The sequence below is a fragment of the Myotis daubentonii genome, chromosome 10, assembly GCF_963259705.1.
Source record: "Myotis daubentonii chromosome 10, mMyoDau2.1, whole genome shotgun sequence".
In the NCBI taxonomy this organism is placed as follows: domain Eukaryota; kingdom Metazoa; phylum Chordata; class Mammalia; order Chiroptera; family Vespertilionidae; genus Myotis; species Myotis daubentonii.
In genome coordinates this window covers 40,622,231-40,638,674 of record NC_081849.1, presented here as the reverse complement: position 1 = coordinate 40,638,674, position 16,444 = coordinate 40,622,231, and the positions used below count along the sequence as shown (strand labels likewise).

Below are 16,444 nucleotides of genomic sequence, written 5' to 3'. Positions count from 1 at the left end.
CAATAGTTTTATATATATTTTCCAATATTAGGAAAAAATAAATAAACCTTCATGTTACACCTCAATAAAAATACTGAAAACACAATTTAGCCACCCCTCTCTGTTAAATCTTCTTTAACATTTTTCAAAGAATAAGAGATCACATAAAGGAAATTTACAATAAATAACTATCTTCCTTCAATGAAAAACAGGTAGATATTTGATATCAAATACAGAGTCAACCTAAAACTAGATATGAGGCAGATACAGGAAAATCCTATGCAAGAGTTCTGCTCCCAAGAATTTGCAAGATATTTGAAATGGAACTGATACACAAAAAATGAATATTAGAAACTGTATATTGAAAATTAAAATATGTGCAACAAAATATGAGTAAGTGCATGCATGTACATGTATAGTTTTTGTACTGTATCTCTTCATTTGCTCAAAGAATTTTATCTGTGGTGTAGATAAAACATCTTTTTCCATTTTTTTCATGAAGATTTTCATTTCTGTTTTCTCTTAGAGGTCTCAAAAGCTCTCAGCTGCCAGTAGCTAAATGCACATATTATTTTCACCCCTCTTTGTGTATATATATAAAATGTGTGTGTGTATTTGTGTTGCTAGATGGATGGATGGATAGATAGATAGATAGATAGATAGATAGATAGATAGATAACCAGAAACTTTATAGAATATAATAGTGGTGAAAAGTATAAAGATTAAAATAAAACCCATCATAATTTTATAATTTATATTTTCTTCTTTTCCTTCCTGTTTTCTTTATACCATGCATACACACACTGAAAGTTGAGAGTATATTGTAAAGGAGTTTATATACATATTTTTAATATAGTACAAGTTGCCTGGTAAAGTCATTTTCCTGTCACATCAAATATTCTTTGCATACTTATGTTTGATGGCAGTTTTTATTGTATAGATATTTACTTCAACCATTCCTCAATTGTTGGACATTATTTTGTCTTCTTCTTTTGACTATTATATACAATGCCACAATGAAAAAATGCTGCCACAGTGTTTAATATTTCCTTAAAATATATTCCCAAAAGTAAAATTACTGAGTAAAAAGGAAGGGGTATTTTCAATGTTTCCTAGACATCTTTTCTGACGAGATTAGTTCTATCAATTTGCATTCCCCATCTAAGATGTAGTTTTTTTATTTGCTGTTCACTGTAGGAATTTAAAATGATACAAATTTAAAAAAAATATATTACCTTACTTCAAAAGTCAAATTTTAGAAACAGCAGTTTCTCCTTCTACCAAAAGCCACATTTTTAATAACTTTTAATATCAAGTTGATATTTTATCCTTTATTTATTAGTTAATTGCTTCCTATTCAGTTGGACAATGCAGAGAGGTTCTTATCCAAGAGTATGGTGATGGCCAAACACAGCACCTGACACCAGACAGATGAGGTCGACAGCAGTCTGTTAGTCATGTATGTTCACGACAGAAGGGAGCAGAGCAGGACAACCATGCAGGGTCCTGTGAGTTTTGCGGTCAGGAAAAAGTAAACAACCAGGAATGTAAGAGACAGTTTTGTTATTTCCTTTCAATAATTGATCTACTTAATATGCAGGAGCGTAGAGTATTGGTACGTGGGATTTTTGTTTTGTTTTGCTATAACACAGTGTACATGGGACCAAAGTTAGGACCAGATCACAGTGGACTTGGAAGACAAAGAGTTGGAATTTGATTCAGTAGGGAGGATGGGCCTCTTGAACCCATGGAAAATATAACCTCCTTTATGAAGGAATGGTTTTAAAAAATATTTTGTCTACTTCAAAGTCGAATTCTGAAAGAAGCTTAACCATAATGAAAAAGGTACACAAGTTTTTTTTTAATAAGTTTAATTTTCTTTGCTTGAGTCTGCACTGCTATCCTCAAATGTGGTACATCAAATAAAGAGGAACTGAAGCAACAATGTGGTTTAGTTAAAGACCCATTTGCCCGGCCTGTGTGGTTCAGTGGTTGAGCATGGACCTATGAACTAGGAGGTCATGGTTTGATTCCTGGTCAGGGCACATGCCCATGTTGCAGGAGGCAGCAAATCAATGATTCTCTATCATTATTAATGTTCACTCCCTCTTCTGCTCTGAAATCAATAAAAAATATTTTTTTAAAAAGACCCACTTAACATTCTTCCCACATCATTTATGTGAACATTTCATGAGAAAAGTTTGTTTTCATAGCAGACCAAGCCTTAAAATAGAACGTTAAAACAATTATGTCATCTCTCTGCTTCTTGTGGATGACAAAGAAAAATTGTGTCACCTTGAGAACATGTTCCCTGAGACCCGAAATTACTTCCCCCCCATTCAGGATGGCCTTTTCTCCTTTATTTTTATTCTAACAGTGTAATTATATGTGATTCAGTTTTCATTGTAAGCCTCTCAGATTATTTGTAGAAGTAAACTAAGTATAAACCTATAGAAATGTAGTAAGTGTCAGGTTTAATCTCTTCTAAAACCACAATTTCTTCCTGGTAAATTTTAATAAAGGCTTGCCTTTATTTCCTCAGTAACAGAGAAAGTGTTTATTGTCAGGGCTAGTTCTACATTAACAACATCACTTCTGCAGACATCTGTCAGGATAAATATTGCTTGCACAGTCATGCTCCTCCTAAGGACCTAACCTTATAGGCTATTCTTCTAAGTAAGTAAGTTAGCACACTTTTCTATGCACTCTAAATAAAATAAAATTAAAGGAATTAATTGGTTCTGTGAGGAGAAGATGAAGGCATTCAAGGTGTTTCACTTAGAGGAGAGTAAAATAAGTGGTAATATTAATTAACTTGAATGGTGCAAATATAAAATGCATATGAATTGGCTATGGGAAAATTGGCAATAAGAAATGAGATTCAATTAAAGAATAAGGATTTTTCTTGACCCTCTAGAATATTTTCTTGGCAATTAGAGTGCTGAGCTAATATGTAGAGAAGAACAAGGATGTGGGAGTCAAGCAAGAAAATGGGCTCTCGTTAGCTTTTTTCCGTGCTGGACAGCCAAGGCAAGTTCCTAACCTTCCTTAGCATCAGCTTTTCCGTCCAGAAATGGTCTGGATAGTACCCAATATGAAAAGTTGTAGAGCAAATTTAAAATATCTATATGCAATTCATATTTGTAATACAAATGCTAAAATTAAAAAATGATTTAAAAATGTAAAACTAAAAAATAAAACTAAAATTCATACATTAATAGAAAATAGAAATACAAAACAAGCATAATCTTTTCCAACTAATTCGTTGTAGCTACAGATTAAATTATACTGTATGTTTTGTGGGCTGCCTAAGCCAGAAATGTATTTTTTTTCTTCTCAGTCTTGACTGAGAGATGATGTTTCCCGACATTTTTTTTTTAAATATCTTGGTAGTTTCTCCTTTTAATGGCCTGATTTCAATCTATTCCATCACTCTCCTCTATAAAACTGAGTGAGTAAAAGAAGGGCTGACTGTGCTCCTCCTAAACCCATCCTTTCTGATTCTCAACCAGGTACACTGGCACTAATCAAACACGAGACACATCGCTGAGTCGTTCACTTGGAGTGAGGGTGTGGACCCCACTCTGGCTTTCCCATATATTAGATGTTGCCTTGAGCAACTAACCTTGCAAAGCCTCATTGTCTTTATGTGTAAAATACAGGGTATTGCCCAAACGGTGTTGCTCAGTGGTTGAGTGTTGTCAACCTATGAACCAGGAGGTCATGGTTTGACTCCCAGTCAGAGCACATGCCTTGGTATCCATCTCAATTCCCAATGGGGGACAGGCAGGAGGCAGCAGATCCATGATTCTGTCTCATCATTATCATTTCTATATCTCCCTCCCCCTCTCTGAAATCAATAAAAATATATTTTTTAAAAATACAGGGCATTTTTATTTTATTTTAAGAGCCAATGAGTTAATGTAATTAAAGGGCATTTTTAAAAAATACAATACAATACAATGCAAATCTACTATTTTTAGCATCATTATCATTGATGCATTAGCCCCACTTGAGGGAAAATAGGCATCTCAGTACTCATCTATTCATTATTCATTCAGTTATATATTTGGTTCTGCTTAGGTGCCATAAACTTGCTACATGCACTACACCACAAACCCAGCATTGCAGAACTGATACACAGCTCTTGTTTTTGAAGGGCAAAAGGTTACTTTTCATGGCCAATTTCCCTTTCATTCCTACCCTCTATCACTACTCAATCATTGTGGTAACTACTGTAAACACAAATGTTCCACAAGTTTGCTACCAAGTTAATGTCCATATATAGATTGTATGCACAGGAAACAACTTTTATTTTTCTATTTTCTATCGATGTGTAACAAATTTAATTGCTTAAAGCAACTTATTTACTATCTCGCAATTTTCACGGGTCAAGAATCCAGGCATGGCTTAACTGGGACCCTGGTCAGGCTCTCACAGGGCTGCAATCTGTGTGTTGACTGGGCTGTTCCTGTTCTGAAGCTTGGGAATCTTTTTCCAAGCTCACATGGTTATTGGCAGAATTCAGTACTCCCAAGTTGTGGGACTACGTTCCCTGTCTTCTTGCTGGCTCTCAGCCAGTAGCCACTCTCAGCATCTAGTCACCCTTCAACTCCTTGTCATGTGGCCCTGTCTCAGATCCTCTTGCACATTGCAGATTACTTTTTTCAAGCCCAGCAGAGATTCTCATTGTAGTCTCTAGTGTGTGTGTGTGTAAATATATATATATATATATATATATATATAGATAGATAGATAGATAGATAGATATAGATATAGATATAGATATAGATATAGATATAGATATAGATATAGATATAGATATAGATATATGGCTAATACACAAAGTGTCCCTTCAGGAGTTTGACTGGGAGACCAGCAGTTTGATTGCTTGCTATGACATGTGCTGACCATGGCGGAGGGGGCGGGGGGGGAGGGTGCTGTGGAATGAAGGAAGCCCCCAGCCAGCAGCCAGGGAAGGGAGGCCCCAGCCAGCAGCCGGAAGGCCCTGATTGGCCCTGATCACCAGCCAGGCCTAGGGAGCCTACCTGTGCATGAATTTCGTGGTCCGGGCCTCTAGTATCATTATAATCATGGTCGTGACCATTACATCACCTTTGTCAGATCTTATTGGTAGAAACAAGATCTGCACTAAAAGGGAGGGTGTTATACAGGAAGGGAGGGTGTTATACAGGACAGTGTATGCCTGCCACAATCCTCTATTATGTCCAGAAGTACAAAAGAAACACTTATTACTCAATTTTGAATTAGAATAGTATTAGTCCTTCTTATGTTGTATAAGTAAAACTGACATTTATTTTGGAAAGCACATTATAGCGTTAGAGGAATATAAGTTTAAATCATTTAATTTCCAATGACATTATAGGATTACTTAAGTGTCTCTCCTACTACAACAATTTTCTTTAACACATAGTAAATGCCTAGTGCCAGCCTGTCATTAATGAGCTCAATAGCTAAACAAGTAACTATGAAGCCCATATCTATAAATTGACTCTATCTTCTAATTTATAACATCCACTTTTATATTAAAGAATCATTTTGTTTTAGACCCTCCGTATGATTAAATGGAATAATTGTTTTTATTAGATATAGTTGACAGGTAACGTTATATTAGTTTCAGGTGCACAACATAATGATTTGATATTTGTACATATTGGAAAATGATCACCACAAAAGTCAAATTAACACCCATCACCATATACAGGTACAAATTTTTTTGTGTAATGAAAACTTTTAAGATCTACACTAATAGAAACTTATGATATACAATACAGTATTAGTAATATAGTCGTTATGCTGTACATTACAGCCCATCCTTACAATTTATTAATTTTGTAGCTAGAAGTTTGCATTTTTAACCCCCTCACCTATTTCCTGCAACCCCCACCATTACCCTTCCACCTCTGGTAATCACAGATCTGTTCTCTGTATCCATGAGTATGGTATTTGTTGTTTTTTGTCAGTTTGGGTTTTTGGGGGGTTTTCTGGTGTTTTTTATTTTAGATTCCTTATATAGTGAGAAGAGACAGTATTGTCTTTCTCTGACTGACTTCTTTCACTTAGCAAAATGCTTTCAAAGTTTATTCATGTTGTCAAAAATGGCAAGATGGCCCTGTGGTTTTCTTTTATGACTGAATACTATTCCATTGGGTACATAGACCACAATTGTTTTCTCTATTCATCTGCCAATGGGCAGTTAGGTTGCTTCTGCATCTTGGCTATTGTAAATAATGTTACAGTGAACATGGGGATGAACATATCTTTTGTATTTGTATTTTCATTTTCTTCAGATATACCCAGGTATGAGGTTGCTGGGTCATATGGTAATTCTATTTTTAATTTTTTTGAGGGAATTCCATAATATTTTCCATGATAGTGTACACATTTACATTTCCATCAATAGTGTACAAGGGTTCCTTTTTCTCTTCATTCTCATGCATATTTATTGCTTGTCTTTTGTAATAGCCATTCTAACAGTTATGCAGTGACATCTTAAAGTGATTTGATTTGCATTCCCTTGGTGATTAGTGATGTTGAGTACCTTTTAGTGTACCTGATGGCCTTCTATATATCTTCTTCAGAAAAATGTCTATTAGATTCTCTGCTACTTAGTTGTATGAGGTTTTTTTTATATATTTTAGAAATGAACTCCTTTTTACATATTTTATTTGCAAATATTTTATCCCATTCAGTTGGTTGTCTTTTCATTTTGTTGATGGTTTCCTTTGCTGTACAGAAGTTTTTTATTTTGATATAGTTCCACTTGTTTATTTTTGCTTTTGTTGCCTTTGCTATCAAATCCAAAATATCATTGCTGAGACGGATATCAATGAGCTTATTATTTATGTTTTCTTCTTGGAGTTTATGGTTTCAGGTCTTACATTCAATTTTTTAAATCCATTTTGAGTTCATTTTAGTGTGTTATAAGATAAAGGTTCAGTTTCTTTCTTTTGCATGTGACTTCCCAGTTTTCCCAATTCCATTTATTGAAGAAACTGTCCTTTCCCCATAGAATATTCTCATAACATATATGCATGGTTTATTTCTTGGCTCTCTGTTCTGTTCCGTTAATCTGTGTCCATTTGTATGCCAGTTTCCATAGTTTTTATTCTTACAGTTTTGTAATATTGCTTGAAATCAGGGAGCATGATGCCACTAAGGAATATATTTTATTTTTAATTGCCTTTTATAGAAGTATCATGCAAACCCCTCAAATTTGGTTTTTATGCTTGTAATTTTGTCATTGCCTTATATAAGCTAAAATAAAGGGGAAAAGTCCTTATGTTATTGCATGACTAAAATTTGCATAAAGGGTGGCAGTCTTGGGAAATTTTCTTGGTGGGAATTATTTCTGAAGTGTTTTAAGAAGAGTAAGGTCTGTGCACTTTTAGTAAAATTTCTTTACCAGTATATGCATCATCTGCCATTTAAAAGATGTTTAAAAATCTAGAATACTAGTATCATTTGATATATCTTTGTTACTTGTCTTTTTATTTCCCATGCCAATGGCCATTTCAACCCTATGGCAAGCCAACTTGGACGGTGGCTTTTAACACCATCTAACATTTTCATCTTAACATTGCTCACATTACATTAGAAAAGATAAGTATGAACTTTCACTCATGAAAATGAGATAAAATATTCTCAAATCTTTCATATACATAAAGGATACATATTTAAACTAGGAAAAATGATACTACAGAGTAATTGGATGGATTAGAAAAAGCTCATGGGAATCGCCGAGTTTGTAATTTGATGCTCAGGCTTAGAGTTCGATTCAAATTGGCATGAATCTGGTATTGCCATTTTGATGTTGCTGGAAACAGTCAAGTGTGGATTGTCTTTAAGGCAATTGATGTGCTTAATTGTGATTGTAGGAATCTTTTTCTTACAATGAGCAAAAATTAGTAAAGATAAAGGACAAATAGTGAAATATTATTTAGTTCTGAATGTTCAAGTATTAATGAATTAAGGTAGAATTTGGCAAGATACAAAGATGTTACAGTGATTTTTTAATATATTTAGTTTATTTTCCTAAACATTTACACGGATAATTTATAACAGAAATTAGTAGGTGAACAAGTATAAAAATAAACATTCACACCCTTCCTCAGGAGTATAATTAACATGTAAACTATAAAAATAGATTTAATTGGACTATCTTTCAGAAACTTTTGCATTAGTCTTAGTACTTTATTAGCATTAATATTTATAATCCTAATCTTTTCTAATTAATATTTCTTTTCCAATTAATCTTTTCCAATTAATGACATGACTACATTTATACAATATATCTTCATTTTGTGATAACTTTTTTATGAATGATAAACTACTATTAATTTAAAGACTACTTATCACTGATAAAAAATATTGCTTTCCTTGATGCTTAGATGTGGAATATGATAGTGTTGAAATGAAAAGTATTTTAATTTTGTTCAACCTTAATGCTTTTAATTAAAACATCATAATATTTTCATGTATTATTTTAGTGATGAAAATAAAAACTATTTGCAATATTTTAAAATTTTACAGCTTTTATTATATGTTAATAAATAAATATTAATGTAGATTTAAACTGCAACTTTAAATGCAAATTTAAAGATTGTTGTATGTTCATGTTTATTTTATGCACAGTTTATTTTACTTTACTTTTTATTTCAGTTCTATTGCGGTATAATGTACTTATAATATTGTAAGGTAATTAAAATGTACATCATGGTTATTTGATTTATGTATACATTGTGAAAAAGTACCCTCTACCTAGTTAATTATCAAATTCACTAACTCATATTTTATCTTCTTGTGTGTTAGAATATTAGTTTTGGTCTCTAAGAAAATTTCAAGTATACAATACAGAGATATATGTACCCCTATCCTATGTTCATTGCAGCATTTTTATGGTTGCTAAGACATGGAAATATATATATTAGAGGCCCGGTGCACAAAAATTTGTCCCTCAGCTCGGCCTGTGCCCGCTCGCAGTCTGGGACCCCTCGGAGGATGACCACCTGCTGGCTTAGGGCTGCTCACCAGGGGGATTGGGCCTAAGCTGGCAATCAGACATCTCTCTGGCAGCCCAGGAGTGCTGAGGGATGTCCACTTGCCAGCGGGGAGCAGGCCTAAGCTGCAGTCGGACGTTCTTAGTGCTGCTGAGGAGGCGGGAGAGGCTCCCACCACCACCACTGTACTGGCAGCCATCAGCCTGGCTTGTGGCTGAGCAGAGCTCCCCCTGTGGGAGCGCACTGACCACCAGGGGGCAGCTCCTGCCTGCATTGAGCATCTGCCCCCTGGTGGTCAGTGTGTGTCATAGTGACCAGTCATTCTCAGTCGCTCTGTTGTTAGGGTCAGTTTGCATATTACCCTTTTATTATATAGGATAGAGGCCTGGTGCACGGGAGGGGGCTGGCTGGTTTGCCCTGAAGAGTGTTCCATATCAGGGTGGGGGTCCCACTGGGGTGCCTGGCCAGCCTGGATGAGGGGCTGATAGCTGTTTGCAGGCTGGTAACACCCCCTTCAGGGTGGGTGTCCCCACTGGGATGCCTGGCCAGCCTGGGTGAGGGGCTGATGGCTGTTTGCAGCTGGGCACACCCCCTTCAGGGTGGGGATCCCCACTGGGGTGCCTGGCCAGCCTGGGTGAGGGGTTGATGGCTGTTTGCAGGCTGGTCAAGCTCCCCCCACCCCCGTGTGGACCCTTACCCCATGGAGTTTTGGCCAGCCTGGATGAGGGGCTGATGGCTGTTTTCAGGCTGGCCACACCCCCTTTAGATTAATTATTACAGCTCCTACTAAGATCTCAGAAAGTTCTATTTTATATAAATTTTTAACAAAATAGCTGGTTAATAGGGACAAAGTCTTAGTATGTTACTCTTTCCCTAAATTCATTGAGCATCATTAGAACCAGTGTTTTGGACTCTGCTTCTGGTAGTTTGCTGGTCTTCATTTTGCTTAGTTTTTTTTCTGGAGTGTTGTTCTTTTCTTCACATTAGACAAGTTTCTTTGTCTCCTCATTTTGGCTGACTCCCTGTGTATGTTTCTATGTATGTGTTTGTTTCTAGGTAGATCTGCTATGTATCCCAGTCTCGGTAGAGTTGCCTTATGTAGTAGGTATCCTGTGGAGGCCAGTGGTGCAATGTCCCTAGTCACCAGAGCCAAGTAAATAATAATGCATATGTTATGATCATGTTTGCACTTTGTCAATTATAATCATCTGTACATTTGGATTATATCATCTCAATTTATGATAGTCTTTACTATCTTTTTGTAAGCAAAATGCTCCTTAGTTTTATAAGTAAATTGTATGCTCTGGAGTTTCTTACACTGGGAACATATTCATATAAATTTTTAACAAAATAGCTGGTTAATAGGGACAAAGTCTTAGTATGTTACTGAAGATAGCTGAACTTAAAAAGTATTTGTTAATATCAGATTAATTATTAGAGCTCCTACTAAGATCTCAGAAAGTTCTATTTTATATAAACTACTATGGAAATCAGAAAAATGTTCTTTTGTTATTGGTGTTCAGTTCCAGTATCCATGTTCTAGTTAACTTCTGGGCAGCAAAGCCCACTTCGCACCTTATAATTTGTGATCATTGTTGTCCCTTCTTAAATTATTAATAATAATTTTTTTGCTTCTTCAATACAGGTAATGGATTAGGAATTAAGATTGTTGGTGGTAAAGAAATCCCTGGACACAGTGGAGAAATTGGAGCCTATATTGCCAAGATTCTTCCTGGGGGAAGTGCAGAACAGACAGGGAGACTTATGGAAGGTAAGAATAAGGATGTCAAATAAAACATATGAACTCATTAAAAATGAAGCAATGTAATATGTAAATTTTCTATTTTTTTACTGTCTAGGAAAGCCTTTTCTTACAGTTAATTGTAAAATTCTTATGTAGTAATTTAGAAGATATGTCCATAACTATATTCATTTTATGTTCAATTGCATTGTCCTTTTGGCAAGTGGTTTGCTATGGGAATATGTTGCTTAAGAAACAGTAATTAGTCAAGATTTTTTTACTGACCAGCACAATAGTATAAATAAAAGGTTCTGTGGTTGTAGAGATTAATGTTTCATAAATTACAAGAAAAATAATATTGAAATCAGGGCCATAAAAACATAAGATGATTCAGTACACATTAAAGTCATGTCAGCAAATTGTGGATGACCCAAGTGCAAAACCCATCTGTTGCCTGTTTTTGTAAACATTGTTTTATTGGAGCTCAGCCAAAATCATTAATTTACTTATTGATCACGGGTGTTTTCCCACTACAATAGCAGATCTGTATTCACAACAGAGATAGTAGGTCTACAAAGCCTAAATCATATATTCTTTGATCCTTTATGTAAAAAATTTGCCAACTCCTGTGCTAGGTACTATCTACTTTAGGTAACATTCACCTTGTTATGTCATAATCATTTTAAAATAATGAACTTTACAGATGTACCTAATGTCCCATAAAATTTATATTTGATTAGTTTCTTTCACTAAAATATTACAGCTTGATTTTCAAAGCATAATGATAATTTCCACTTGTTAATTAGATAATGCAGTCACTTGCATTTTCCAAACCATAGCACAGATAATAGTTTGGAAGTTTTCAGTGATATTGTTTATAATGAACATTTTTTATCATAATGTAGCCTCAACCTATTCTTTTATTTTTTCTCTAAATTAAATACTTATTTGAGAAAGTGTTTTTCGTCATTTTAGAATTTACTGAAATGTTGCCTGTTACTGTTTAAATTTTTAATTATGTTAAAATTAGTTACTGTAATGTCCTTAGTGGAATGTATTGGAACCCACCAAAATGTTTCTGGATATTTTGATAGACTATTAGAATAAACACAAACTTGAGGAAATATTTATTCACCACGGTGTTCTGCTGGAAAGAGTCTGCACATCTCTTCCCAACTTCACATTCAGTGTCATGACATTGATAGCTTGAATTGGCCCTAGTGAGAGTATCTATAGCACGGGAATAGGCAGATGCTATACATCAGACCATTTTGTTTGTTTGCTTTTTTGTTGGGTGGTTGGTTAGTTGGTTGTTAGAATGCCAGTATAGCAGGATATCACCAAAGATGTAGTTATTCTAATAGTATTCATAAAACGAAGAAAGAAGTGTTAGCCAGATAGTTAAATGGACTAGACTAGTGGTTGGCAAACCGTGGCTCGCGAGCCAAATGCGGCTCTTTGGCCCCTGGAGTGTGGTTTTTCCACAAAATACCACGTGCGGGCACGCACGTACAGTGTGATTGAAACTTCGTGGCCCATGCGCAAAAGTCGGTATTTTGTGGAAGAGCCACACTCAAGGGGCCAAAGAGCCGCATGTGGCTTGCGAGCCGCAGTTTGTTGACCACTGGGTATGAATCAAGATAAAATAACTATGAGCAAATCACTTGGTCTGTATGAATTGTCTCTGACTGTCATCCTGTCATACCCAATGCTACTCTTTTGGTGTTGCTAGTTAAGATACAGGCACTGAGACTCATGTTTAAGAATGGTAGTTTTATGATTGCTCTCATATAGCATACTCCAGAAGAAATAAATATGCTATTTTATTTTAAAATGGAATATACAGCAATGACTGTGCATGATATAATTTGAAAGAGATATGAGAAAGATTTCAAGATAAAATTACCCTTCTTTGTACTTCCATGCTGGAAATTGGCAAGTGCTACAAATTGAGATGATTTTAAACACAATTTCAACAAAGCATACTGTGATGAAGTAATGCTCCTTGTATGTGGTAGCTTATGTGGCCATTTAGATTCATAGATTTAAATTAAAATGAGATACAATACAAACTTATTCAAGAGAGAGAATTGAAGTGCACCTTTGATTTTACAAACACAAGGACTGCCACTGATTAGAGTCCAGTTCTTGCATAACCCACACGCATAATTTTTTATTGATAATTCGTAGCTTTGCTTCATTCTTAGAACATAGGTAGTTTTTCTGTTCAGATTATGATATTATTTTTACTGTCAAAACTTAGAGTCTGACTTTGAAACATGAAATATATTTGAGGAGTAATTTTGACATATAATCAATAATTTACTTTCTTCCAACCTTGTGTTCTATGCCACCAGGCTGCTAGAAGGCTGTCAGACCAAATGTCTATCCATAAGCATTCACTGTGTTTAGACTGGTACACTCTCTTGTTTTATATATGTATGTATGTGTGTGTGCATTATAAACTATTATGTGTGTAGTTATATATAGATATTTTTTTATATATAGTTGTTACTATATATGTATATTATTTGTTTTGCCCATAATTATGTGTTTCATTTATACATGATATCTTTAGAGTCCTCAGCCTCAAAACCCTAATACATTATTACAAAATTTCAAAGCAGTAGATTGGTTGAGGCACAACTCTGCCTGATGTGAGGAATTTCTATAATAATACCAATTTTTTATTGATGGATTTTTTAAAAATTTTCAAATACTTTTCATGATTGTTGGTTTTTAAAATTTATTTATTGAAGGTAATAAAAATGGGTAACTTTCCATGAAGTTAATTCTTTTCTGAGAAAAAATTATATATATGAATAGATAGATAGATGTTTGTGTTTTTGTGACTTAACTTCTCCATCTATATAATGAATACCAGGTAGACATAGGGGTTGATTTGATTTCTTCTGAGTATATCTTTCTACTTTTATGAATGCAAAAGTATATAGACTGAGCCTTTATGATTCAATATTTTCTTCCAGCTGATTTAATACATGACTGACAATTAGGTGACTATAGAATTCATAGACTCTACATTTTTCTCCTCAAAACTATGAAACTGTTGGTCAGAAACAGTTTGAGTCCATTGTTTTTTCTAAGTCTGGTCATTTCTCCTATAATAGGCTTTACAGACTCCTTATGTTCTGACATGTTAATACTCTTGCAGTACCAAATTGCGTAGACTCTGTTAATTTTTGGACGGCAAGGGTATTTTTCAATTTCTTCTAGCTTTTTATCCTCTGGACTTAGCGTACTGACCAATCCTGTAGGTTTTCTGATGTTCATAAGCCAAGTGCTATTCTGAAAGTACTCTCCTCATGTAACTAACATTAAATGGATACGAAAAAAAATCCCAAGTATACTTTCTGAGTCACTCCTCTGTTTATTTTTTGAAAAGAAATTTTTATTCAACCTCTTTTTGAAAAATCTTTCTGAACAAGGCTGTCTGTCTTGTTAAACAATTTAGGAGAATTTTGTGTTTCAGAATGCTGAGAATTAGCACTAATTATTACTCTACTCAATAAATTAGGCTACATTCAAGAAATTAGTTTTAAAACATTCCTAAAACTAAAACCAATCTTTCAAATAAAAAAAAAACATTCCAAATATTACTTTGTATGCTATCCCCTGAAATAAAAAAAAAAGACAGTTGAAGAGTGTTCCATTAATCAAAATTTCCTGAACCAATCTTTTAGTATTATAACAATCTGCAATGATTTTCTGAAGGAACTCAGGCAGTCAGGTTCTGGAGGGATCTTCCAAAATCTTAAATTTTATTTTCCAGGAACATTTAGTAAACATTCTTAGTCAAATACTGAACTAGGAATGATCTTTTCCTACCTATCATTTTTTTCCTTTTAATGTGTAGAATCAGTTTTCTTCTATTGAGAAAACGAAGACAAAAGATCTGGAGAATTAAACTACAAATCTAATTACGTTCTAAAGTGTCATTTCTTGCTTTTTGCTTTAAGATTAAAATTTTATCTATTTTAGACTAATAGTGTCCAGGCGGTGAAATGTTCAACATTGGGGATTTAAATGGTATCTGATATCTTTTCATTTTGGGCCTTTGATATTGTCACTTTGAACTAACTTGAGCATCTAAAAGCACACCCAAACATATGGACTTTGAATGTGTGTTTACAGCTTGCCACTTCCATTTTAATTCCTTAGAGAAAGCATTATAAACTTTTTTTGTATTGTAGTATCAAAACAAATTCAGTATATTCAACACTTTAGATAATGGCCTCAAAAAATTAGGTGCTTCCTCTGTAATAAACTTACTTTTTTCTAGACTCTTTCTCTGGTGAAACTTACTGAATATCATTACAATTTTAGGAAGTTTTGAATTTATGACATGCTTTAAAAATCCCATGTTCATTAATTCATGTTACCCTGTGGGTACTCCCATTTTTCTCAGATCAAAATTCCAACCATCTCCAAATTTGGGAAGTCCATAATACAATTCTCATCTCATGACAAGCACAGCCTTTACTTTTCATCTGACAAAGACCCGGCTCAGTCCTTCCTGGTGCTCCTTACCGCACTGTGCACATATCTGTTGTATCCCTTCACCCTGAATTCTTTTGTTCTGCATATTCAATTTCCTTTCATGGTGCCTAATCAAACAAGATTTCAAGCAATATACATAGAAAGGAGTGATAAAGAATTCCTTTTTGCTTACAAGAATTGGGTGCTTATTAAGATGTCATTCCTCATAGGGACATGTGAAGCAAATAAACTGATATGCATAGTCACACTCTAGTATTTGTAAAGAGGAATGCACACTTAAGACAGCATCGATATTTGATAATAACTTTTGATTATTTTTCAAAGAAGATATACAAAATGGAAGCTGTTTCCTCTGGATACAGGTTCTTAAAACTTTTAGATTAACTGCTCATTAATTTACATAATTTTTTTTTTTTGCTTTGAATTTAAATTCAGATCTCGGGAATAGGGATAGGAAATTGGATTGTTACTGATAGAGAAAAATCCCTCCAAACTGGAAAATGCAGCACCACTGCCCTAACCGGTTTGGCTCAGTGGCTAGAGTGTTGGGCTGTGGACTGAAGGGTCCCAGGTTCGATTCCAGTCAAGGGCATGTACCTTGGCTGCGAGCACATCCCCAGTAGGGGGTGTGCAGGAGGCAGCTGATCAATGTTTCTCGCTCATTGATGTTTCTAACTCTCTATCCCTCTCCCTTCCTCTCTGTAAAAAATCAATAAAATATATTTTAAAAAAGAAGAAAAAATGCAGCACCACTTCCCTGTGCAGTGCAAAGTGTAAGAAGGGGTTTTTTCTCTGGCAGTTCTCTAGCCCAGAATCTCCCCAGTCATTGTGTTTGCTGGTGGTTAAGAGAGAGTGACGGGTACAAAACAGGAATTTTAAATTATAAATTAAAATCTCAGTGTCCCTATGGACACAGACAGTGGGATAGTGAGGGCCTGGGGCTGGAGGTGGGGGTGGGCTGGAGGGAGTCAATGAGGGGGAAAAGGGAACATATGTAATACTTTCAACAATAAAGATAAATAAATAATAAATACATAAATAGAATCTCAATTTTAACTCAAGGTAGTGTTATCAGAGAATTGTGTGGATTGCCTTTCTCTGTTGCTAGTGGGAGTGGGGTTTTGGGGGCACCATTGGAATAAGAATTTCCGGAGACCCCCACAGGATATGAGATGTGGTAGAAAGC

At 34.9% G+C, this 16,444-nt stretch overlaps 1 protein-coding gene across 6 annotated transcripts in view; it reads left to right on the top strand.

The window, feature by feature from the left end:
- The window catches only part of PCLO (piccolo presynaptic cytomatrix protein), a 285,323-nt gene that overhangs the window by 176,565 nt on the left and 92,314 nt on the right, over positions 1 to 16,444 (top strand). For all 6 annotated transcript variants that reach the window (XR_009454731.1, XM_059712170.1, XM_059712171.1 and 3 more), the window contains exon 10: positions 10,645 to 10,770. Coding sequence is in view for 5 of the 6 variants with exons in the window: in XM_059712170.1 (XP_059568153.1) it covers positions 10,645 to 10,770 (126 nt within the window). In the remaining variant the exon portion in view is untranslated. The remainder of the gene's footprint in view (positions 1 to 10,644; positions 10,771 to 16,444) is intronic.